Source organism: Sciurus vulgaris (assembly GCF_902686455.1).
Source record: "Sciurus vulgaris genome assembly, chromosome: 12".
NCBI lineage: Eukaryota > Metazoa > Chordata > Mammalia > Rodentia > Sciuridae > Sciurus > Sciurus vulgaris.
This window is the reverse complement of record NC_136473.1, coordinates 74,441,499-74,463,795: the sequence shown is the minus strand read 5'-3', so window position 1 is coordinate 74,463,795 and position 22,297 is coordinate 74,441,499. Positions and strand designations below refer to the sequence as shown.

General features: G+C 41.2%; 1 protein-coding gene across 1 annotated transcript; it reads left to right on the top strand.

Moving 5' to 3' along the window:
- The first annotated feature begins 4,826 nt into the window (after positions 1-4,826).
- Positions 4,827-6,722, top strand: LOC306641593 (UDP-GalNAc:beta-1,3-N-acetylgalactosaminyltransferase 1-like). The gene has a single exon (XM_079106736.1). It carries the CDS (start codon positions 4,948-4,950, stop codon positions 5,941-5,943), a length of 996 nt encoding a protein of 331 aa, XP_078962862.1. The 5' UTR covers positions 4,827-4,947; the 3' UTR covers positions 5,944-6,722.
- The last annotated feature ends 15,575 nt before the right edge of the window (positions 6,723-22,297 follow it).

Sequence of the window (22,297 nt, the reverse complement as noted above, 5' to 3'; positions counted from 1 at the left end):
CTTGTTCCAGTTTTTAGGGGGAATGCTTTCAGTTTTTCACCATTTAGAATGATATTAGCCATGGGCTTAGCATAAATGGCCTTTACAATATTAAGGAATGTTCCCACTATCCCTATTTTTTCTAGTGTTTTGAGCATGAAGGGGTGCTGTATTTTATCAAATGCTTTTTCTGCATCTATTGAAATAATCATGTGATTCTTGACTTTAAGTCTATTAATATGGTGAATTACGTTTATTGATTTCCTGATGTTGAACCAACCTTGCATCCCTGGGATGAAACCCACTTGATCATGGTGCACTATCTTTTTAATATGTTTTTGTATGCGATTTGCTAAAGTTTTGTTGAGAATTTTTGCGTCGATGTTCATTAAGGATATTGGTCTGAAATTTTCTTTCCTTGATGAGTCTCTGTCTGGTTTAGGTATCAGTGTGATATTGGCTTCATAGAATGAGTTTGGGAGGGTTCCCTCCTCTTCTATTTTATGGAATACTTTGAGAAGTATTGGAATGAGCTCTTCCTTAAAGGTTTGTAGAACTCGGCTGAGAACCCATCTGGTCCCGAACTTTTCTTTGTTGGTAGGCTTTTGATGACTTCTTCTATTCAGTACTTGAAATTGGTCTATTTAAATTGTTTATGTCCTCCTCATTCAGTTTAGGCAATTCATATGTCTCTAGAAACCTGTTGATGTCTTCGAAATTTTCTATTTTTTGGAGTATAGATTTTCAAAATAGCTTCTGATTATGTTTTGTATTCAGTCCTGTCTGTTGTGATATTTCCTTCTTCATTCCGAATTTTAGTGATTTGGGTTTTCTCTCGTCTTCTCTTTGTTAGTGTGGCTAAAGGTTTATCAATTTTGTTTATTTTTTCGAAGAACCAACTATTTATTTTGTCAATTTTTTGTATTGTTTCTTTTGTTTCAATTTCATTGATTTCAGCTCTGAGTTTAACTATTCCTGTCTTCTACTACTTTTGGTGCTGTTCTGTTCTTCTTTTTCTAAGGCTTGAGCTGTAGTGTTAGGTTGTTTATTTGTTGAGTTTTACTTCTTTTATTAAATGCGCTCCATGAAAATAAATTTCCCTCTGAGTACTGCTTTCATAGTGTCCCAGAGATTTTGATATGATGTTTCTTTGTTCTCATTACCTCTAAGAATTTTTTAATTTCCTTCCTAATATCTTCTGTTATCCATTCATCATATAATAGCATATTGTTAATCTCCAGATGTTGGAATAGTTTCTGTGTTTTACTCTTTCATTTATTTCTAACTTCAATCCATTATGATCTGATAGAATACATGCTAGTGTCTCTATCTTCTTGTATTTGCTAACATTAGCTTTGTGGCATAATATATGGTCTATTTTAGAGAAGGATCCATCGTGCTGCTGAGAAGAAAGTGTATTCACTCTTGGTTGGATGGAATATTCTATAAATGTCCGTTAAGTCTAAATTATTGATTGTGTTGTTGAGATCTATGGTTTCTTTGCTCAATTTTTGTCTGGAAGATCTGTCCAGTGGTGAGAGCGTCGTGTTAAAATCACCTAGTATTATTGTGTTGTGGTCTATTTGGTTTCTGAAATTGAGAAGGATTTGTTTGACATACATAGATGAGCCACTGTTTGGGGCATAGATGTTTATGATTGTTATATCTTGCTGATTATGCTTCCCTTAAGCAGTATGAAATGACCTTCTTTATCCCTTCTGACTAACTTTGGCTTGAAGTCCACATTATCGGAAATGAGGATGGATACTCCAGCTTTTTTGCTGAGTCCATGTGCATGGTATGTTTTTCCCCATCCTTTCACCTTTAATCTATGGGTATCTTTTTCTATGAGGTGAGTCTCTTGCAGGCAACATATTGTTGGATCTTTCTTTTTAATCCAGTCTGCCAGTCTATGTCTTTTGATTGATGAATTCAGGCCATTAACATTCAGGGTTATTATAGAGAAATGATTTGGTTTCCCGGTCATTTGGTTCATTTTTAAAATTTTGTTTATTTATTTGTTTGACACAACTTGTTTCCTCCTTTATTTGACAATTCCTTTAGGATAATTCCTCCCTTTGCTGATTTGCTTCTTTGTTTTTCATCTCTTCCTCATGGAATATTTTGTTGAGAATGTTCTGTAATGCTGGCTTTCTTTAGTAAATTCTTTTAGCTTTTGTTTATCATGGAAGGATTTTATTTCATCGTCAAATTTGAAGGTAAGTTTTGCTGGGTATAAGATTCTTGGTTGGCATCCATTTTCTTCAGGGCTTGAAAATGTTGTTCCAGGACCTTCTAGCTTTTAGGGTCTGGATTGAAAATCTGCTGATATGCGTATTGGTTTCCCCCTGAATGTATTTTGGTTCTTTTCTCTCACAGCCTTTAAAATTCTGTCTTTATTTTGTATGTTAGGTATTTTCATTATAATGTGCCTTGGTGTGGGTCTGTTGTAATTTTGTGTATTTGGAGTCCTGTAAGCCTCTTGAACTTGATTTTCCATTTCATTCTTCAGATTTGGGAAATTTTCTGATATTATTTCATTGAATAGGTTGTTCATTCCTTTGGCTTGTTTCTCTAGGCCTTCCTCAATCCCAATAATTCTTAAATTTGGCCTTTTCATGATATCCCATAGTTCTTGTAGATTCTGTTCATGATTTCTTACCATCTTCTCTGTTTGTTCAGCTTTGTTTTCAAGGTTAAATATTTGTCTTCAATGTCTGAGGTTCTGTCTTCCAGGTGTTCTATCCTATTGGATATGCTTTCTATGGAGTTCTTAATTTGGTTTATGTTTCCTTCATGTCAAGGATTTCTGTTTGGTTTTTTTCAATATCTCTAACTCTTTATTGAAATGATCTTTTGCTTCCTGTATTTGCTCTTTAACTGTCGATTGGTGCGATCAATCAATGCTTGCATTTGCTCTTTCATCTCATCATTCAATGCTTGCATTTGCTCTTTCATCTCCCCTCGTTTGCTTCTCTGATCATTTTAATTATGTACATTCTGAACTCCTTTTCTGTCATTTCTTCTGCCATGCTGTCATGGGTTTTATTGATGTAACATCTAAGATTTGTTTGTAGCATTTTCTTTCCTTGTTTTCTCTTGTTGTTCAGATATCAGTGGACCGCTGAGATATTGCAGATTTCCTCTGTTGATTTACAATGACCCTGAAGATTTCTATATATATCCCCTCTTAGCCTTCAGTAGGCTGAAGTCTTGGAGGAGGTTGATAATGCGGTGCTCCACAAGGAAGCTGCCTCTCTAGGAGTGGTGGCCTTCAGGTGGGGTATATTCCCTGCTAGTGGGCAGAGGTGCCTCCACTTGTTGACCAATGGTCATCCAAAGGGGACCTAGGCTGTGGGCTGAGGCAAGGCCTGTTTGGGCCTGTGTCTCTGGTTTTACCATCCTTGTGGGGAAACCTCACCAGGCAGGGAAGACTCACCCAGTGGGGAGGTCTCGCTGGTCAGTTTCCTCCTAGAGGTTCCCCTCAATTTACAGCTACTGCCTGGGCTGGGCTGCCTTCCTCTGCAAAGTTTCCAGGGGCCCGGCCCTACCTCCTGGGCCTGGGAGCCTCACCCTTCGCAGATGAATCTCCTTAGGCTGCCCCTCCTCAGAGAATTTGCCCATAGGCCTGGAACCTTTGCTCCGCCCTAAGCCTGTCTCTGTGCGGCTCTTCCACCCAGAAGCCTCCTAGATCCTGGGACCCTGTTCTGCACCTAATCGCCTGGCTATGCGGCCCCTCCTCTGAGCAGCCACCTGTGGCCCCGAACAATCGCTCTGAGTCCCAGAGACCCGCCACAGGCCTCTTCCTCCAGACAGCCGCCCAGTATGCCGGTGCGGTCACTAGGAGTCCAAGAAACTCACTTCGTGCCTCCTCCTCCCACCAACCACCCGTAGCCCGGGGCAATCAATCACTCCGAGTCGAAGTGACCCTCCCCGTTCCTCCTCCTTCTCCAGATAACCCCCCAGGTGTTCAGAAGCAGTCCCTCTGAGTGGCTCTGAATCCACGTGACCCGCTGCACGGGTCCTCTGGGCACCGCCCGGAGCTCTGGTGTGGCCCCTCAAGACCAAGCGTCCCACCACGCTTCTCCTCCAGGCAGCCCCCCTGTGTTCAGGAGCTGTCACTTTAAGACCAAACAACTCACCACTCGCCTTCTCCTCTGAGCAGCCGCCTGGAGCGCTAATGCAGTCACTGCGAGTCCAAAGGACCCGCCGAGCTCCTTCTCCTCCTTCTCCTACTCCTCCGGGCAGGCCCCGGGGTTCAGAAGTGGTCAGAGTCCAAACAGCTCGCCACGCAGCCCCTTCTCTGGCAACCGCCTATAGATCCCGTGTAGTCACCCGAATCCAAGCGGCCGCTCCTCTTCCTCCTTGTCCTCAGGGCAGGCCCCGGTGTTCAGAAGCGTCGTTCTGATTCCAAACAGCTCACCGTGCGGCTTCTCCTCTGGCAATCGCCTGCAGCTCTGGTGCAGTCTCTCCGAATCCAAGTGGCCACGCTCCTCTCCTCCTCCTCAGGGCAGGCCCCGGTGTCCTGAGTCCACACAGTTCTCCCCGCCACTCCTCCCCCGGGCAGCCGCCGGAGCCCCAGTGGCTGCTCCGAGTCCCAGCGCTGTGCCGAGCGGCCTCCTCTATGGCGCTCCAGCGGGGGAAGGGGCGTCTCGTCGGCAGTTCTACTTCACAAAGTTTCCTGCGTTCCGGGACCCCCGTCCCATCCGGGATGCCCCCCCAGGGGGTGAGAGTCACCCGGCTACTTTGAGTTGGTCCCAAGCGTCTCAATATCTCCTCTCTTGAATCCTGAGTTCTGGAGCAACACGTAATGCAGCCACCCTCTAGGCCGCCATCTTGAAAACTCTCAAGCATTATTCTTGACTGCTACATTCTGCTGAATGTTCACTGGGTGAAACTGAAGGTCCTTCACTCAGAAGAAACAAATCAAGAAGAACCTGTGCCTTACGCGCTCCCCAGCTGCTGTGGATGGCCCTGACTCTCTTGACTGCCCTTCCCAGTAGGATGTCACTGAGATCCCTCAAATGGAGCCTCTTGTTGTTGTCACTCCTGAGTTTCCTCGTGATGTGGTACCTCAGCCTTCCTCACTACAACATGATAGAGCGTGTGAACTGGATGTACTTCTATGAGTATGAGCCAATTTACAGACAAGACTTTCGCTTTACACTTCGAGAGCACTCAAACTGTTCTCATCAAAACCCATTTCTGGTCATCCTGGTGATCTCACACCCCTCAGATGTGAAAGCCAGGCAGGCCATTAGGGTTACTTGGGGTGAAAAGAAGTCTTGGTGGGGATATGAGGTTCTTACATTTTTCTTATTAGGCCAGGAAGCTGAAAGGGAAGACAAAATGTTAGCATTGTCCTTAGAGGACGAGCACCTTCTTTATGGTGACATAATACGACAAGATTTTTTAGACACATATAATAACCTGACCTTGAAAACCATTATGGCATTCAGGTGGGTAACTGAGTTTTGCCCCAATGCCAAGTACATCATGAAGACAGACACTGATGTTTTCATTAATACTGGCAATTTAGTGAAGTATCTTTTAAATTTAAATCACTCAGAGAAGTTTTTCACAGGTTATCCTCTAATTGACAATTATTCCTATAGAGGATTTTACCAGAAAAACCATATTTCGTACCAGGAGTATCCTTTCAAGGTGTTCCCTCCCTACTGCAGTGGGTTGGGTTATATAATGTCCAGAGATTTGGTGCCAAGAATCTATGAAATGATGGGTCATGTAAAACCCATCAAGTTTGAAGATGTTTATGTTGGGATCTGTGTGAATTTGTTAAAAGTGGACATTCATATTCCAGAAGACACAAACCTTTTCTTTTTATATAGAATCCATTTAGATGTCTGCCAACTCAGACGTGTAATTGCAGCCCATGGCTTTTCTTCCAAGGAAATCATCACCTTTTGGCAGGTTATGCTAAGGAACACCACATGCCATTATTAACTTTACACTCTACCAAAAATCTGGAGAAGGGCAGGGTACTTCGTGGAAAGTCTTAAAGTTGGTATTGTGGAAAACTCAGAAAAGTCAGTGTGCTGGCTCACACTGAACTGAAGTCATGGAGAACCCATGGACTAGAGACTGGAGGGCCACACATTACTAGTGATTTATTTTGACAAAATTCAAGTCAGCTCCTTTAAAAGTGGAAATCAGAGGAATTAAACGTAAAGTAATCAGAGGTTTTTGTCTGTAAAATTAATAGGCCCAAACATTGAACATGTTGTTCTATAGACTAGAATTTCTTAAAAGGGTTTCCTGAATTATAAGCTCATTAGTTCATAAAAACAAAACAACGTGGAGTTCTGTTTATTGAATGGTCTAGTCACTTAAGGGTTTAGGATGTATTTTACATGGATTACCAACTTTTAAAAAATATATAGTTCTATGTGAAAAATACTTCACTGATGTTGTACTGAACAAAATTATATCTGTTTTTGGTCATTCAGAAGACATTTAAAGATGTTGCAATATTTTGGAGTTACCAGTTATTATTTAATGTTATTTCAAACTTTCTGGGTGTTTAGATGTTATGGTGGTTTCAATACCGTATAATAGAATATTGAATCAGTTCTTATATTTGAGCTTTGTTCTGATTATTTCATTGATCAGTTTATTATTGATAGCCCCATTAATGTGAAGTCATAAGTCACTTATTGAGTATGAGTAATCTCTTGGACTTCATTTTATATTTTACTGTGGTAATGTAAAGAATAATTACAGCAAGAAAAAAAAAGAATCATTAGAAGGAATAACTGTGTTGATATATGTAAAGTATTTTTTAAATGCCTAGCACATAGGAAGTGCTCAGAAGATGTGATATTTGCACATGAAAAGTTATATTGCGATACATCAGAATCCCTACAGACTCTAATCTGTCATGGTCTAACCTCTAGTAAACAAGCCAACCCTCCCTACCTTCAACTATGGTCATTGTTGGAACTCAGCACTACTTCAGGGGCCAGTGCCAGACCCCGTAACACAGCAGATTTTTCAACAGAAGCACTATTGACATTTGGGGTTGGATAATTCTTTGTCTTGCGGGGCTGTTGCATGTACTGTAGGATAAAAAGCATTCTTGACCTCCACCTACTAGATGCCAGCCTCACCTCTGTTCAGTTGTGACAATCAAAAATGTCTTTAGTTATTGTCAAGTGTTCCCTGAGAAGCAAATTTGTCCCCAGTTGAGAACCACTGATAGAGCAAAAAGAAAATATTAATAACAGTCACTATATTTTTATAGTTTCTTACTTTTTAAAGGCTTTTGCAAATTTTAGTTGGGAAAAAAGAACAAAAGGGAAAGGACAAGAAAATATCAGAAGAGGAAAAGAGAAAAGAATAAAAGGAGAGAGGGAGGGAGAAGGAGAAGGGAGGGACATGATGCAAAAACTATAGAGATGGCCTGTGCTGACACACTCCTGTAATCCCAGTGACTGTAATCCCAGGAGGATCAAGAGTCTGAGGCCAGTCACAGCAATTTAGCAAGGCCCTAAGTAACTGAGAGCTACCCTATCTCAAAATAAAACATTGAAAGGGCTGGGGAATGTAACTGGGTGATTAAGTGTCCCTGGGTTCAATCCCTGGGGGGGGGATATATAAATATATATATATACACAAAGAGATGAAGCAGGGCAGACATTGAGAAAACAAAGGAGTGACCAAACAGGTGTGTGAGTGCGTGTGATCTCCTGTGAGTTCCTCTCCAGCTGCATGTCCTGCCAACACCTTCTACTCAACATGATCAAAACTGAACTCAGCAGGTTTTTCCCAAAAGACGGGTTCCTTCTTTGTGGTTCTAGTTTGTTACTGACCTCACCATTCACCCAGTAACCCAGATCTGCAAACGAAAGTCCTCTTAAAAAGACACCCCTTTCCAATCCTCCTCAGTTCCCAACATACATTCAGTTATTAGATCTGCCAGTTCCACTCCTCTTATCTTCCTCAGAGGCAGGGTCACACATCCACCTGATGAATATACTAAAAAGATCCTCAACCCATCATTCCCATTTTATTTTTATTTTTTTATATGGCATGTTTTATTTTTAGGTACAATTTTAAGTTTTCCTCACAAAAAGAATTTGTTAGCGATATTTCTTTTTTTCTGCATTTTTTATTGGCTCTCATTCTGTCTTTGGCCAGCCCAACCTAGTATTAGCGAAGAATCCTGCTCAGCCAATTTAGTGAGAGTCCCCTCACCATTGATATATGATCACCCTTGATATCTAATCAAGTTTCTCATCCCTACCTCTGATTTTTTTTCCACATTTTTATTGGTGTATTATAGTTGTACACAATGATGGGATTTGTTGTTATGTATTCATATATGTGCACAATATGAGAGAAAACATGACCTTTGACCTTCTGAGTGACTTATTTTGCTTAATATAATGGTCTCTAGTTCCACCCATTTTCCTGCAAATGCCATAATTTCATTTTTCTTGTGGCTGAATAAAACTCTATTGTGTATATATGTATATACATATGTACACACCACATTTCCCATTCATCCATTGATGGATACCTAGACTGATTCCATAGTTTGGCTATTATGAATTGCTGCTATAAACATGGATATGCATGTATCACTGTAGTATAACGACTTTAATTCTTCAGGATAAATACTTTGGAGTGGTATAAGTGGGTCATGTGGTGGTTCCCTACCTAGCCTTTTGAGAAACCTCCATACCGATTTCCGTAGTAGTTATAATAATTTATGATTTCACCAAAAGTGTAAAAGTGTTCATTTTTCTCCACATCCTCTCCAGCATTTATTATTGTTTGTATTCTTGATGGCTGCCATTCTGATTGGTGAGTGCATCACTTCAGTTTTATAGAAACTTAAGCCCACAGAGGTCAAGGGTGGACCCAGGACAGATTACTGAGTCTTAGTTTCCCAGATTGTAAAATGAAGATGATACCATGTGATTTATGGAGTCATGAGCTGGCACAGAGCTGATCTATCACAGTGTGATTTGGTAATTCTGCTCTCCACCAATCAGTTAAAGAAACTGTTTTTCCTCATTTACCACACTGCTGGATAGGGTCCTCTTGTCTGTCCCTTGCCTGTACCCAGTGCTTCTGTCCATTTGACCTCATCATTTCATTCCTCTTGCTACTTTCTCAATTCCCGGCCATCCTTCAACACTTCTCATCTAATGCCCTGTGAGAGACCCCTTGGTGGTCTTCTAGGCTCTAAGCTCTTTGTAAACCAACCCATTTCACATATCGCTGACAGATTAATGGCATTGAGATCAAGTTGCTCATTTATTTTTTATTATTATTATTATTTTTTTTAGTTTCACTAGTTTCCCATATATAATCTAAACTTCCTGGTCTATCATTATGCAATCTCTCCTCTTCCTCCCCACTCTCTGAATCCATCCAACTTGTCTTCCTAATTATAATTCTGCATCATGCCTCTTATCTATTATCAAACTAAAAATGCATTTTCTTTTATATACCCAAGCTTTCCCACAAATTCCCTTCTCTCATGTGCATCTTCCTGGAATTTCTTTTCTAAAATCCACATGTCCTTCTTCTACCCATCCACCATCATTTGTTCATGAAGCTTATCCTCATATTCCTGGTTAATATGTGTTCAATCTCCCTCTTCTCTGTCCTCTCCATCTACATGTATTACATGGAATTCATGCCTTTCCACTTTGTATCATAGGTAACTATGTTAATATACTCCTGCTGAACTGGAGGCCCTCAAAGACTCAATATGTACAGATTGACTTATCTTTGTATCTACCATGGGACTTACTATAATAAATATTTACCTGGTCTATAATGGTCATGTAAATGACATTAACTTTCATACTTATTTATACCCCACGAAACTCATACCTATTTACCTATCTAAATGGCAAATCCAAACTAGCAAACTATAGAAACACGAAGAAAGCCTCTGAAAAGTCAGAAGTTTGTGTCATGTGAACAGCCTGGCATGTGTGCATGCATATGCATGAGTGGTAGTACAAAATAGGGATGCAGTGTTCTGAAGTCATGCAGGACTGGTTTCTAATCCTAGCACTAACACTTATCAGCTAGGGTAGAAACAAAATAAATAATATACAAAGTTAATTTACCAAACTGCAGGTACATACTAATTACCTATTAAATAACTAGTTTAATAGGTTTAATATGTTAGGATTTAGCATTTGGCAATGAGAGTATTATTAGAATAACTGCTCTCTTACACACGTGTACGTGTAGATAGGTCTACAGTTACCAACTAAGAATTTTTATTTTCAAACTGGATAGTCTATTTTCAAGTCTCACTCTTTAGTCTTTTGTTTCTCTAGTTAGCTTGCATATGTCCTATCTCTTTCATTCTGTTAGGGTCCATATGCATGGGAAAATTCTGGAGCTGTTAATAACACCATTTATCAAGTTTCTACTATATACTATTAATCTTCCAACAACTCTTTAAAGCAGACTAGCTGGTCTCCATCATATGGGTGAAGAAACAGAATCAAAGAGGGTAGTATTTTCCTAGTGTTTTCCATATAGCCTGTGAATTTTGGACTCCTCCTCCAATGACCACACTTGCTACTTGCCTTAGGTCATGATGGTGAAGCAATCTAAATGTCAGGTCAAGGGGCTGGGATCATGGCTCAGTGGTAGCGGGCTTGCCTTGCACGTGTGAGGCACTGGGTTCAATCCTCAGCACCACATAAAAATAAATAAATAAAATAAAGGTATCGTGTCCATCTCCAACTTAAAAAAAATTAGAAAGAGATAACCTACCAAAACTTTAAAAAAATTTTTTTTAAATAAATGCCAGGTCAAGGTGAGAAACAATGATTTATTTGCTCTATCCATTTCTCAGAAATTCTGGGCTTAGAGCTCTCTGAAATATTGAAACGAAGTTGATTTCAATCCTGTTTAAAGGGTAAACAACATTTTCAGGTGGAGGGAAACTTTATAATACTCTCCCACCTTTTCCTACAGAGGTGGTAGCTTCCACCAACTGCTCAAGTCTCCATTCCCTATTGCTTCCTCCCAAGAGAGGAAACCTGTTGAAGTCCTTATTCTTTATAAATAAGCAGTGCTATTGGCCTCCAAAACAGGACCAGGCCCTACAGGTCACCCAGTTCAGCCTTTTCCATCTATCCTTCTAGGTGATGCAGAACCCATTTTCTGTCTCTTGCCAATGCAACAAAGAAAACTGGAGCTACCCTGCTTGTGATGGGTTGAGTGACAAACCTTGTAGTGAATTTACTGCAGACTCAGAGTCTCCACCCTCTTTCCACTTCTCTCTCTCCTCCCTGGGTTGCTCAGGCCTGTTTCAAGGTCCGGTTCCAGCGAAGAGATGAGTGTCCCTACGTTGGCATCACCACTTTTCTCTGTTCCCAGTTGCACCATAGATCCCCACATCATGGAGATTATTGGGGACTTGCTGAACCATCAATAAAAGTTATTTCTGTCCCCTTTTGGATGATGGTTCTTATGTTTTATCTAACAGTAAGAATTCAGAGAGAAAAAGAAGGTAGTTTTAGGGCCAGAGCCTCTGGCTTCATTGCTAGGACAGTGGCTTTCTGTGTCTTGGTTGGTTCTATAGCAAAGCTAACCTCATTTTCATAGATCATCTAAGCTGCAGGCAGTGCTTTTAAGACATGTGCATAACTTTTATCAACAACCCTGAGATGGCCTGCCACTGGAAATCTCATTTTGAAGTTAACAAGGTTGGGTGGAGAAACTTTGGGCAATTTTTGTTCAGGTACCAGAGTTCAAAATGAAAAACTGCTTATTCTAATTTTGTCAGAAGTAGCTCACGCAAGTTAACAAGTTAATTCTGACAGAAGCCAGTCTAGGCAGATTTACTTACATTCCTACATACCATCTTAAAAATAAAGTTCTAGCCCCACCCCCAGAACAAATGCTCTGTGGTTTGGACAAGCAAGGCCTCTTTCTGGGCCACAGTGTCCTCATCTGAACAATGACTGCTTTGATCCAGATCATCAATGACACCCCATCTGCTCCCATATTCTGTTTACACTCAGAAGTTAGGTATTTGGGCCTGGGTTGGCTTCAGGGCATATTTTGGTGGTTCTGAGGGGTTTGGGGAGATGAGTGAATCTAGAGGAAAAATCCAATGAATAAAAAGAAGAAACTTGCCAGATGCAAAGTGGGAGTTTATTCCAGGCATATTAAATTATCATGAAACACATCCATCTACAGTTATTAAGAACAGGAAACACTGCTCTGCTTGCCTAAAACCCTCATTTCCAAAGCAATAACAAATTATTCATTTCCTTCATAAGTTCTTTAGTCCTTGGGATATTTAGCACCAGGAGTTTGACCATGTTATGACTTATTCTCATAACCTGTGATAAAAATTTTGCTAAATATTTTACACAAGAGACTTTGGTATTGCTTATGGGTCCTCGTTCATTTATGTTGCTTTTAGTATAGTAGCTTAGCAGTTGGTCATAGACTTAAAAAAAAAAACAAAAAACAGGACACATATGTCCCAGATTTGCAGTATTTTCATAAATAGATAACAAAAGCACTCTCCTTTTATGCAAATATGTGTCAAAGATCACTGAAATTAAAGTTTTACTTTCTCAACCATGTAAAAGAATGTGCATTCTGTTGCTGCATAATAAATTATCATAAACTTAGAGGCTTAAAGCAACATCCATTTAGTATCTCACTGTTCTGTAGATCAAAAGTCTGCCTGAGCTTTTTTTTTTTTTTTTTTTTTAGGAGTGGGGTAGCCGGGACTGAACTCAGGGGCACTCAACCACTGAGCCACATCCCTAGCCCTATTTCGTATTTTATTTGAAGGCAAGGTCTCACTGAGTTGCTTAGTGCCTCACTTTTGCTGAAGCTGGCTTTGAATTAGTGATCCTTCTGCCTCAACCTCCCGAGCCACTGGGATTACAGACCTGTGCCACCACACTTAGCTGTTTGAGCTTTGCTGGATTCTCTACACAGGATCTGACAAGGCCAAAATCGAAATGTTTCCAGATGGCTCTTTCCCGGAGGATTTGGGAAGAATCTGCTTCCAGTCTCATTCAAGCTGCTGGCAGAATTCTGCTCCTGTGGTTGTAGGACTGAGATCTCACTGGCTGTTGGTGGGTGGTTGCTCCTAGTTGCCTAAGGCCACTCACATTCTTCAGCAGATGGCCTCTTCCTTCTTCAAGTCAGCAATGGTCCATTGAATCCCACTGGTGTTTTGAATCTCTGACTTCCTCTTCTGCTGCTAGACAAAGAAAATGCTCTGCTCTTAAAGTGTTCATCCACTAAGTCGGGCCCATCAGGATGTTCTTCATATGTCAAGGTCAACTGATTTGTGACTAATAAGCAAAATCCCTTCTCAGCATTACCTGAATTAGTGTTTGACTAAATAACTAAGAGATGAGAAACCCCCATTCCCTCCCTCCCTCTCATGTACACACACACACACACACACACACACACACACACACACACACACAGTCTTATATCCATCCAGTTGGCTCTGATTCTTTGGAGACCCCTAAGTAATACATCATCCTTAAGAGGTTAGAATGACATTGATAAGGTTGAAATGTGTATGAAGAGAAACAATGAATCTTGTAGATTATTCCCATTTGGAGAGGAACGAACTGTCATGGATTTAAGAAAGGATGGTGTGCGCAAAGAAGGATTTATGAAATATGAACGAACAGAAAAGAAGTGGAGGTTTCACATAGCAGACCTGGGGTGCTGGGCAGAGAGTGATGTATTCTAGGAGCAAGGAGAAAGCAGGCCAAATGGAGTTCTAAGGGGTAGAGGGAAATGTTGTTAAAAAGACAACCTGGACGGGCCTCTGGAAAGCCCTGAAAGGCCCTGAGCAGCCCTATGCATAGAACACAGCTGTAGAGGATCTTAAAAATTCATCTTTTTAAACAAACAACATTAAATGCTTCCCCTGTGGCAGGCTAGAGTTCGTGTAATTGTCCAGGCCTCCATCTAGAAACAGGGAAGCTGAGACATAGGGTAGCCATCCTCAGGTCACACAGGAAATCACTGCAGAAAAGTGCAATCTCAGGAGGCCTCAGTCAGACCCTGGGCACATCTTCCGGCTTCCTACTTCTCCAAGCTCCTCTCCTACCTCCTCCCACATGCTTGCTGCATCCCAATCATGCTTGCTTCCTTGTTGTTGCCCAAACAAGCCAAGTTCACTCCCACCTCAGAGTCACCACACTTGTACTTTCTGCCCAAGGGCCCTGTCTTGAGTTTTTGCTGAAGCATCTTGTCTCAGATCTTGGCTCAGTGGCTGTCTTCTGAGAATGGCCTTCCCTCAACATAGCCTCAAACAGGGCCTCCTCCAAACCTTTCCCATTGCCCTGGCTTATTTACAGGCATTCATCAATATCTGGTTTTATTATTATTATTAATTTATTTATCTCTTATTTGTCTCCCCAACTAGAATATACGTCCCACGAAAGCAGAATGTGTTCACTGAGGTGATATGCTCACCACTATAATCCCAGCAGCTTGAACAGTGCATAAGAACATTAGGTACTCTACAAACACCAATGGAATAGATGAATGTGGAATATAGATCTCAGCTCATCTTGGTCAAGTGATTGAGAGGAGATAAGAGATAGAAAGACACAAAGAGACACTTTCATGAGGTACAGAGAGATACCTCCAGCAATCACCTCTGGTCCTATGATCCTGCCTTTGTCTTCTTTTACTTTTTCTCCAAAGCAGATGCCTCTAGATTGCATTATTGAGGTAATAGTTCTTACTGGATAAATATCACAAGTAGTAGCTGGGTGTGAGGTCTAGACCTTGTAGAGTCAGCTACTTGGGAACTGAGGTAGGAGGATCACTTGAGCCCAGGAGTTCAAGGCTAGCCTGAGCTAGTTGAGATCTTGTCTCTTAAAAAATAAACACATAATGAGTCTTAATTTTAAAAATCATGACTAGTACCAACTTCAGCTATCCACTCAATTCCCCCTGATGACAGTTTGAAACCAAACCTTATACACCTCTCCGCAGCATCCCCTCTCACCTGAGAAGTTGAAGGCCAGATGATATGAACCCTCTCAAGTTTCCCTGTCCTCACTTCAGTTCCCTGTTCTTTATCTCCAATCTTTCAGTTTTCCTTTTCTGCTTTAAAAGATGTACCCATTTCTATTTAAAGAGTTTCTTCTCTATTTCTTTTTTTTTTTTTTATTGTAAACAAATGGGATACATGTTGTTTCTCTGTTTGTACATGGCGTAAAGGCATACCATTTGTGTAATCATAAATTTACATAGAGTAATGTTGTTTGATTCATTCTGTTATTTTTTCCATTCCCCCCACCCCTCCCACCCTTCTTTACCTTCTATACAGTACTTCCTTCCTCCATACTTGCCCCCCTCCCTAACCCTAACTCTAACCCTAACACTAACCCTTCCCTCCCCCCCCATTATGTGTCATCCTCCACTTATTAGCGATATCATTCATCCTTGGTTTTTGAGATTGGCTTATCTCACTTAGCATGATATTCTCCAATTTCATCCATTTGCCTGCAAATGCCATAATTTTATCATTCTTTATGGCTAAGTAATATTCCATTGTATATATATACCACAGTTTCTTTATCCACTCATCAATTGAAGGGCATCTAGGTTGGTTCCACAGTCTGGCTATTGTGAATTGAGCAGCTATGAACATTGATGTGGCTGTATCTCTGTAGTATGCTGATTTTAAGTCCTTTGGGTATAGGCCAAGGAGTGGGATAGCTGGGTCAAATGGAGGGTCCATTCCAAGTTTTCTAAGGAATCTCCACACTGCTTTCCAGAGTGGCTGCACTAATTTGCAGCCCCACCAGCAATGTATGAGTGTACCTTTCTCCCCACATCCTCGCCAACACCTGTTGTTGCTCGTATTCTTGATAATCGCCATTCTAATTGGGGTGAGATGGAACCTTAGGGTGGTTTTGATTTGCATTTCTCTTATTACTAGAGATGTTGAACATTTTTCCATATGTTTGTTGATTGCTTGTAGATCTTCTTCTGTGAAGTGTCTATTCATTTCCTTAGCCCATTTGACGACTGGATTATTTGAATTATTGGAGTAGAGTTTTTTGAGTTCTTTATAGATTCTGGAGATTAGTGCTCTATCTGAAGTATGATTGGCAAAGATATTCTCCCACTCTGTAGGCTCTTTCTTCGCATTGCTGATAGTTTCCTTTGCTGAGAGAAAGCTTTTTAGTTTGAATCTATCCCAGTGGTTGATTCTAGCTTTTATTTCTTGTGCTATGGGAGTCCTGTTAAGGAAGTCTGATCCTAGACCAACAAGGTGAAGATTTGGACCTACTTTTTCTTCTATAATCTTCAGGGTCTCTGGTCTGATTCCGAGGTCCTTAATCCATTTTGAGTTTAGTTTCCTGCATGGTGAGAGATATGGGTTTAGTTTCATTCTGTTGCATATGGATTTCCAATTCTCCCAGCACCATTTGTTGAAGAGGCTATCTTTTCTCCATTGCATATTTTCTCATACTAGACCTTTGTCTAGTATGAGAAAATTGTATTTATTTGGGTTTGTGTCCGTGTCCTCTATTCTGTACCATTGATCTACCTTTCTATTTTGGTACCAATACCATGCCGTTTTGGTTACTATTGCTTTGTAGTAGAGTTGAAGATCTGGTATTGCGATACCCCCTGCTTTGCTCTTTCCGCTAAGGATTGCTTTAACTATTCTGGGTTTCTTATTCTTCCAGATGAACTTCATAATAGCTTGCTCTATTTCTGTAAGGTACGTCATTGGGATTTTAATTGGAATTGCATTGAATTTGTATAGCACTTTAGGTAGTATAGCCATTTTGACAATATTAATTCTTCCTATCCAAGAACATGGAAGATCTTTCCATCTTCTAAGGTGTTCTTTAATTTCTTTCTTTAGTGTTGTATAGTTCTCATTGTAGAGGTCTTTCACCTCTTTTGTGAGATTGATTCCCAAGTATTTTATTTTTTTTGAGGCTATTGTGAATGGGATAGTTTTCCTAATTTCTCTTTCTGAAGATTCATCACTTATGTATAAAAATGCGTTGGATTTATGGGCATTGATCTTGTAACCTGCTACTTTACTGAATTCACCTATGAGTTCTAAGAGTTTTCTGGTGGAATTTCCAGGTTCCTCTAAATATATAATCATGTCATCAGCAAACAGGGATAGTTTGAGTTCTTCTTTTCCAATTCGTATCCCTTTAATTTCTTTGGTTTGTCTAATTGCTCTGGCCAGAGTCTCAAGAACGATGTGGAATAGAAGTGGTGAAAGAGGGCATCCCTGCCTTGTTCCAGTTTTTAGGGGGAATGCTTTCAGTTTTTCACCATTTAGAATGATATTAGCCATGGGCTTAGCATAAATGGCCTTTACAATGTTAAGGAATGTTCCCACTATCCCTATTTTTTCTAGTGTTTTGAGCATGAAGGGGTGCTGTATTTTATCAAATGCTTTTTCTGCATCTATTGAAATAATCATGTGATTCTTGACTTTAAGTCTATTAATATGGTGAATTACGTTTATTGATTTCCTGATGTTGAACCAACCTTGCATCCCTGGGATGAAACCCACTTGATCATGGTGCACTATCTTTTTAATATGTTTTTGTATGCGATTTGCTAAAATTTTGTTGAGAATTTTTGCGTCGATGTTCATTAAGGATATTGGTCTGAAATTTTCTTTCCTTGATGAGTCTCTGTCTGGTTTAGGTATCAGTGTGATATTGGCTTCATAGAATGAGTTTGGGAGGGTTCCCTCCTCTTCTATTTTATGGAATACTTTGAGAAGTATTGGAATGAGCTCTTCTTTAAAGGTTTTGTAGAACTCGGCTGAGAACCCATCTGGTCCCGAACTTTTCTTTGTTGGTAGGCTTTTGATGACTTCTTCTATTTCAGTACTTGAAATTGGTCTATTTAAATTGTTTATGTCCTCCTCGTTCAGTTTAGGCAATTCATATGTCTCTAGAAACCTGTTGATGTCTTCGAAATTTTCTATTTTGTTGGAGTATAGATTTTCAAAATAGCTTCTAATTATGTTTTGTATTTCAATCCTGTCTGTTGTGATATTTCCTTGTTCATTCCAAATTTTAGTGATTTGGGTTTTCTCTCGTCTTCTCTTTGTTAGTGTGGCTAAAGGTTTATCAATTTTGTTTATTTTTTCGAAGAACCAACTATTTATTTTGTCAATTTTTGTATTGTTTCTTTTGTTTCAATTTCATTGATTTCAGCTCTGAGTTTAACTATTTCCTGTCTTCTACTACTTTTGGTGCTGTTCTGTTCTTCTTTTTCTAGGGCTTTGAGTTGTAGTGTTAGGTCGTTTATTTGTTGAGTTTTACTTCTTTTATTAAATGCGCTCCATGAAATAAATTTCCCTCTAAGTACTGCTTTCATAGTGTCCCAGAGATTTTGATATGATGTTTCTTTGTTCTCATTTACCTCTAAGAATTTTTTAATTTCCTTCCTAATATCTTCTGTTATCCATTCATCATATAATAGCATATTGTTTAATCTCCAGATGTTGGAATAGTTTCTGTGTTTTACTCTTTCATTTATTTCTAACTTCAATCCATTATGATCTGATAGAATACATGGTAGTGTCTCTATCTTCTTGTGTTTGCTAACATTAGCTTTGTGGCATAATATATGGTCTATTTTAGAGAAGGATCCATGTGCTGCTGAGAAGAAAGTGTATTCGCTCTTGGTTGGATGGTATATTCTATGAATGTCCGTTAAGTCTAAATTATTGATTGTGTTATTGAGATCTATGGTTTCTTTGTTCAATTTTTGTCTGGAAGATCTGTCCAGTGGTGAGAGAGGCGTGTTAAAATCACCTAGTATTATTGTGTTATGGTCTATTTGGTTTCTGAAATTGAGAAGGATTTGTTTGACATACATGGATGAGCCACTGTTTGGGGCATAGATGTTTATGATTGTTATATCTTGCTGATTTATGCTTCTCTTAAGCAGTATGAAATGACCTTCTTTATCCCTTCTGACTAACTTTGGCTTGAAGTCCACATTATCGGAAATGAGGATGGATACTCCAGCTTTTTTGCTGAGTCCATGTGCATGGTATGTTTTTCCCCATCCTTTCACCTTTAGTCTATGGGTATCTTTTTCTATGAGGTGAGTCTCTTGCAGGCAACATATTGTTGGATCTTTCTTTTTAATCCAGTCTGCCAGTCTATGTCTTTTGATTGATGAATTCAGGCCATTAACATTCAGGGTTATTATAGAGATATGATTTGGTTTCCCGGTCATTTGGTTCATTTTTTAAATTTTATTTATTTATTTGTTTGACACAACTTGTTTCCTCCTTTATTTGACAATTCCTTTAGGATAATCCCTCCCTTTGCTGATTTGCTTCTTTGTTTTTCATCTCTTCCTCATGGAATATTTTGCTGAGAGTGTTCTGTAATGCTGGCTTTCTTTTTGTAAATTCTTTTAGCTTTTGTTTATCATGGAAGGATTTTATTTCATCGTCAAATTTGAAGGTAAGTTTTGCTGGGTATAAGATTCTTGGTTGGCATCCATTTTCTTTCAGGGCTTGAAAAATGTTGTTCCAGGCCCTTCTAGCTTTTAGGGTCTGGATTGAAAAATCTGCTGATATACGTATTGGTTTCCCCCTGAATGTAATTTGGTTCTTTTCTCTCACAGTCTTTAAAATTCTGCCTTTATTTTGTATGTTAGGTATTTTCATTATAATGTGCCTTGGTGTGGGTCTGTTGTAATTTTGTGTATTTGGAGTCCTATAAGCCTCTTGAACTTGATTTTCCATTTCATTCTTCAGATTTGGGAAATTTTCTGATATTATTTCATTGAATAAATTGTTCATTCCTTTGGCTTGTTTCTCTAGGCCTTCCTCAATCCCAATAATTCTTAAATTTGGCCTTTTCATGATATCCCATAGTTCTTGTAGATTCTGTTCATGATTTCTTACCATCTTCTCTGTTTGTTCAACTTTGTTTTCAAAGTTAAATATTTTGTCTTCAATGTCTGAGGTTCTGTCTTCCAGGTGTTCTATCCTATTGGATATGCTTTCTATGGAGTTTTTAATTTGGTTTATTGTTTCCTTCATGTCAAGGATTTCTGTTTGGTTTTTTTTCAATATCTCTAACTCTTTATTGAAATGATCTTTTGCTTCCTGTATTTGCTCTTTTAACTGTCGATTGGTGCGATCATTCAATGCTTGCATTTGCTCTTTCATCTCATCATTCAGTGCATGCACTTGCTCTTTCATCTCCTCGTTTGCTTCTCTGATCATTTTAATTATGTACATTCTGAACTCCTTTTCTGTCATTTCTTCTGCCATGCTGTCATTGGGTTTTATTGATGTAACATCTAGATTTGTTTGCAGCATTTTCTTTCCTTGTTTTCTCATATTGTTCAGGTATCAGTGGACCACTGAGATATTGCAGATTCCTCTATTGACTTACAATGTCCCTTGAAGATTTTCTATATATTTCCCCCCTTAGCCTTCAGTAGGCTGAAATCTTGGAGGAAGTTGATAATGCGGTGCTCCACAAGGAAGCTGCCTCTCTAGGAGTGGTGGCCTTCAGATGGGGGTATAATCCCTGCTAGTGACAGAGGTGCCTTCCACTTGTTGACCAATGGTCATCCATAGGGGAACTAGGCTGCGGGCTGAGGCAAGGCCTGTTTGGGCCTGAGTCTATGGTTTTACCGTCCTTGTGGGGAAACCTTACCCAGCAGGGAAGACTCACCCGATGGGAGGTCCTCGCTGGTCAGCTCCCTCCTAGAGGTTCCCCTCAATTTACAGCTACCGCCTGAGCTGGGCTGCCTTCCTCTGCAAAGTTCCCAGGGGCCCAGCCCTACCTCCTGGGCCTGGGAGCCTCACCCTTCGCAGATGAATCTCCTTAGGCTGCCCCTCCTCAGAGAATCTGTCCGCAGGCCTGGAACCTTTGCTCCGCCCTAAGCCTGTCTCTGTGCGGCTCTTCCACCAAGAAGCCTCCTAGATTCTGGGACCCTGCTCTGCACCCAATCGCCTGGCTATGCGGCCCCTCCTCTGAGCAGCCACCTGGGGCCCCGTACAATCACTCTGAGTCCCAGAGACCCGCCACACGCCTCTTCCTCCAGACAGCCGCCCAGTATTCCGGTGCGGTCACTAGGAGTCCAAGCAACTCACTGCGTGCCTCCACCTCCCACCAACCACCCGTAGCCTGGGGCAATCAATCACTCCGAGTCGAAGTGACCCTCCCCGTTCCTCCTCCTTCTCCAGATAACCCCCCAGGTGTTCAGAAGCGGTCGCTCTGAGTGGCTCTGAATCCACGTGACCCGCTGCACCTCTGGGCAACTGCCCGGAGCTCTGGTGCGGCCACTCAATACCAAGCGTCCCACCACGCTTCTCCTCCAGGCAGCCCCCCTGTGTTCAGGACCTGTCACTTTAAGTCCAAACAACTCACCACTCGCCTTCTCCTCTGAGCAGCCGCCTGGAGCGCTAATGCAGTCACTGTGAGTCCAAACGACCCGCCGCACTCCTCCTCCTCCTCCTACTCCTCCGGGCAGGCCCCGGGGTTCAGAAGTGGTCTGAGTCCAAACAGCTCGCCATGCAGCCCCTCCTCTGGCAACCGCCTGTAGCTCTAGTGTAGTCACTCTGAATCCAAGCGGCCGCGCTCCTCTTCCTCCTCCTCGTCCTCAGGGAGCAGGGGCCCCGGGGGTTCAGAAGCAGTCCGTTCTGAGTCCAAACAGCTCGCCGCGCAGCTTCTCCTCTGGCAACCGCCTGTAGCTCTGGTGGCAGTCACTCTGAATCCAAGCGGCCACGTTCCTCCTCCTCCTCCTCAGGGCAGGCCCCGGTGTTCTGAGTCCACACAGCTCTCCTCGCCACTCCTCCCCTGGGCAGCTGCCGGAGCCCCAGTGGTTGCTCCGAGTCCCAGCGCTGTGCCGAGCGACCTCCTCTCCGATGCTCCCAGTTGTCCGAGCTCACTGCTCCAGCGGGGGGAGGGGCGTCTCGCCAGCAGCTCTACTTCACAAAGTTTCCTGCATTCCGGGACCACCATCCCATCCAGGACGCCTTCCCAACGGGTGAGAGTCACCCGGCTGCTTTGAGTTGGTCCCAAGTGTCTCAATATCTCCTCTTTTGAATCTTGAGTCCTGGAGCAACATGAAATGCAGCCACCCTCTAGGCCGCCATCTTGAAACCTCCCTCTATTTCTTCATTTAATCCCTCCTCAATTGATCTTCTGCCTGCCCCTGATCCACACTGTTATGGGGAGCAACTTAAGAACAGACCGATCACCACTGAGAAGTCCAAATTTGAGAGTCTTTATTAAGCTGGCCAGCTGACTATCTCACACAATGCCCAAAAAAAATG

Excerpts from the sequence above, each read along its gene's own strand:
- LOC306641593 (XM_079106736.1), top strand. The coding sequence starts at position 4,948 with ATGGCCCTGACTCTCTTGACTGCCCTTCCCAGTAGGATGTCACTGAGA.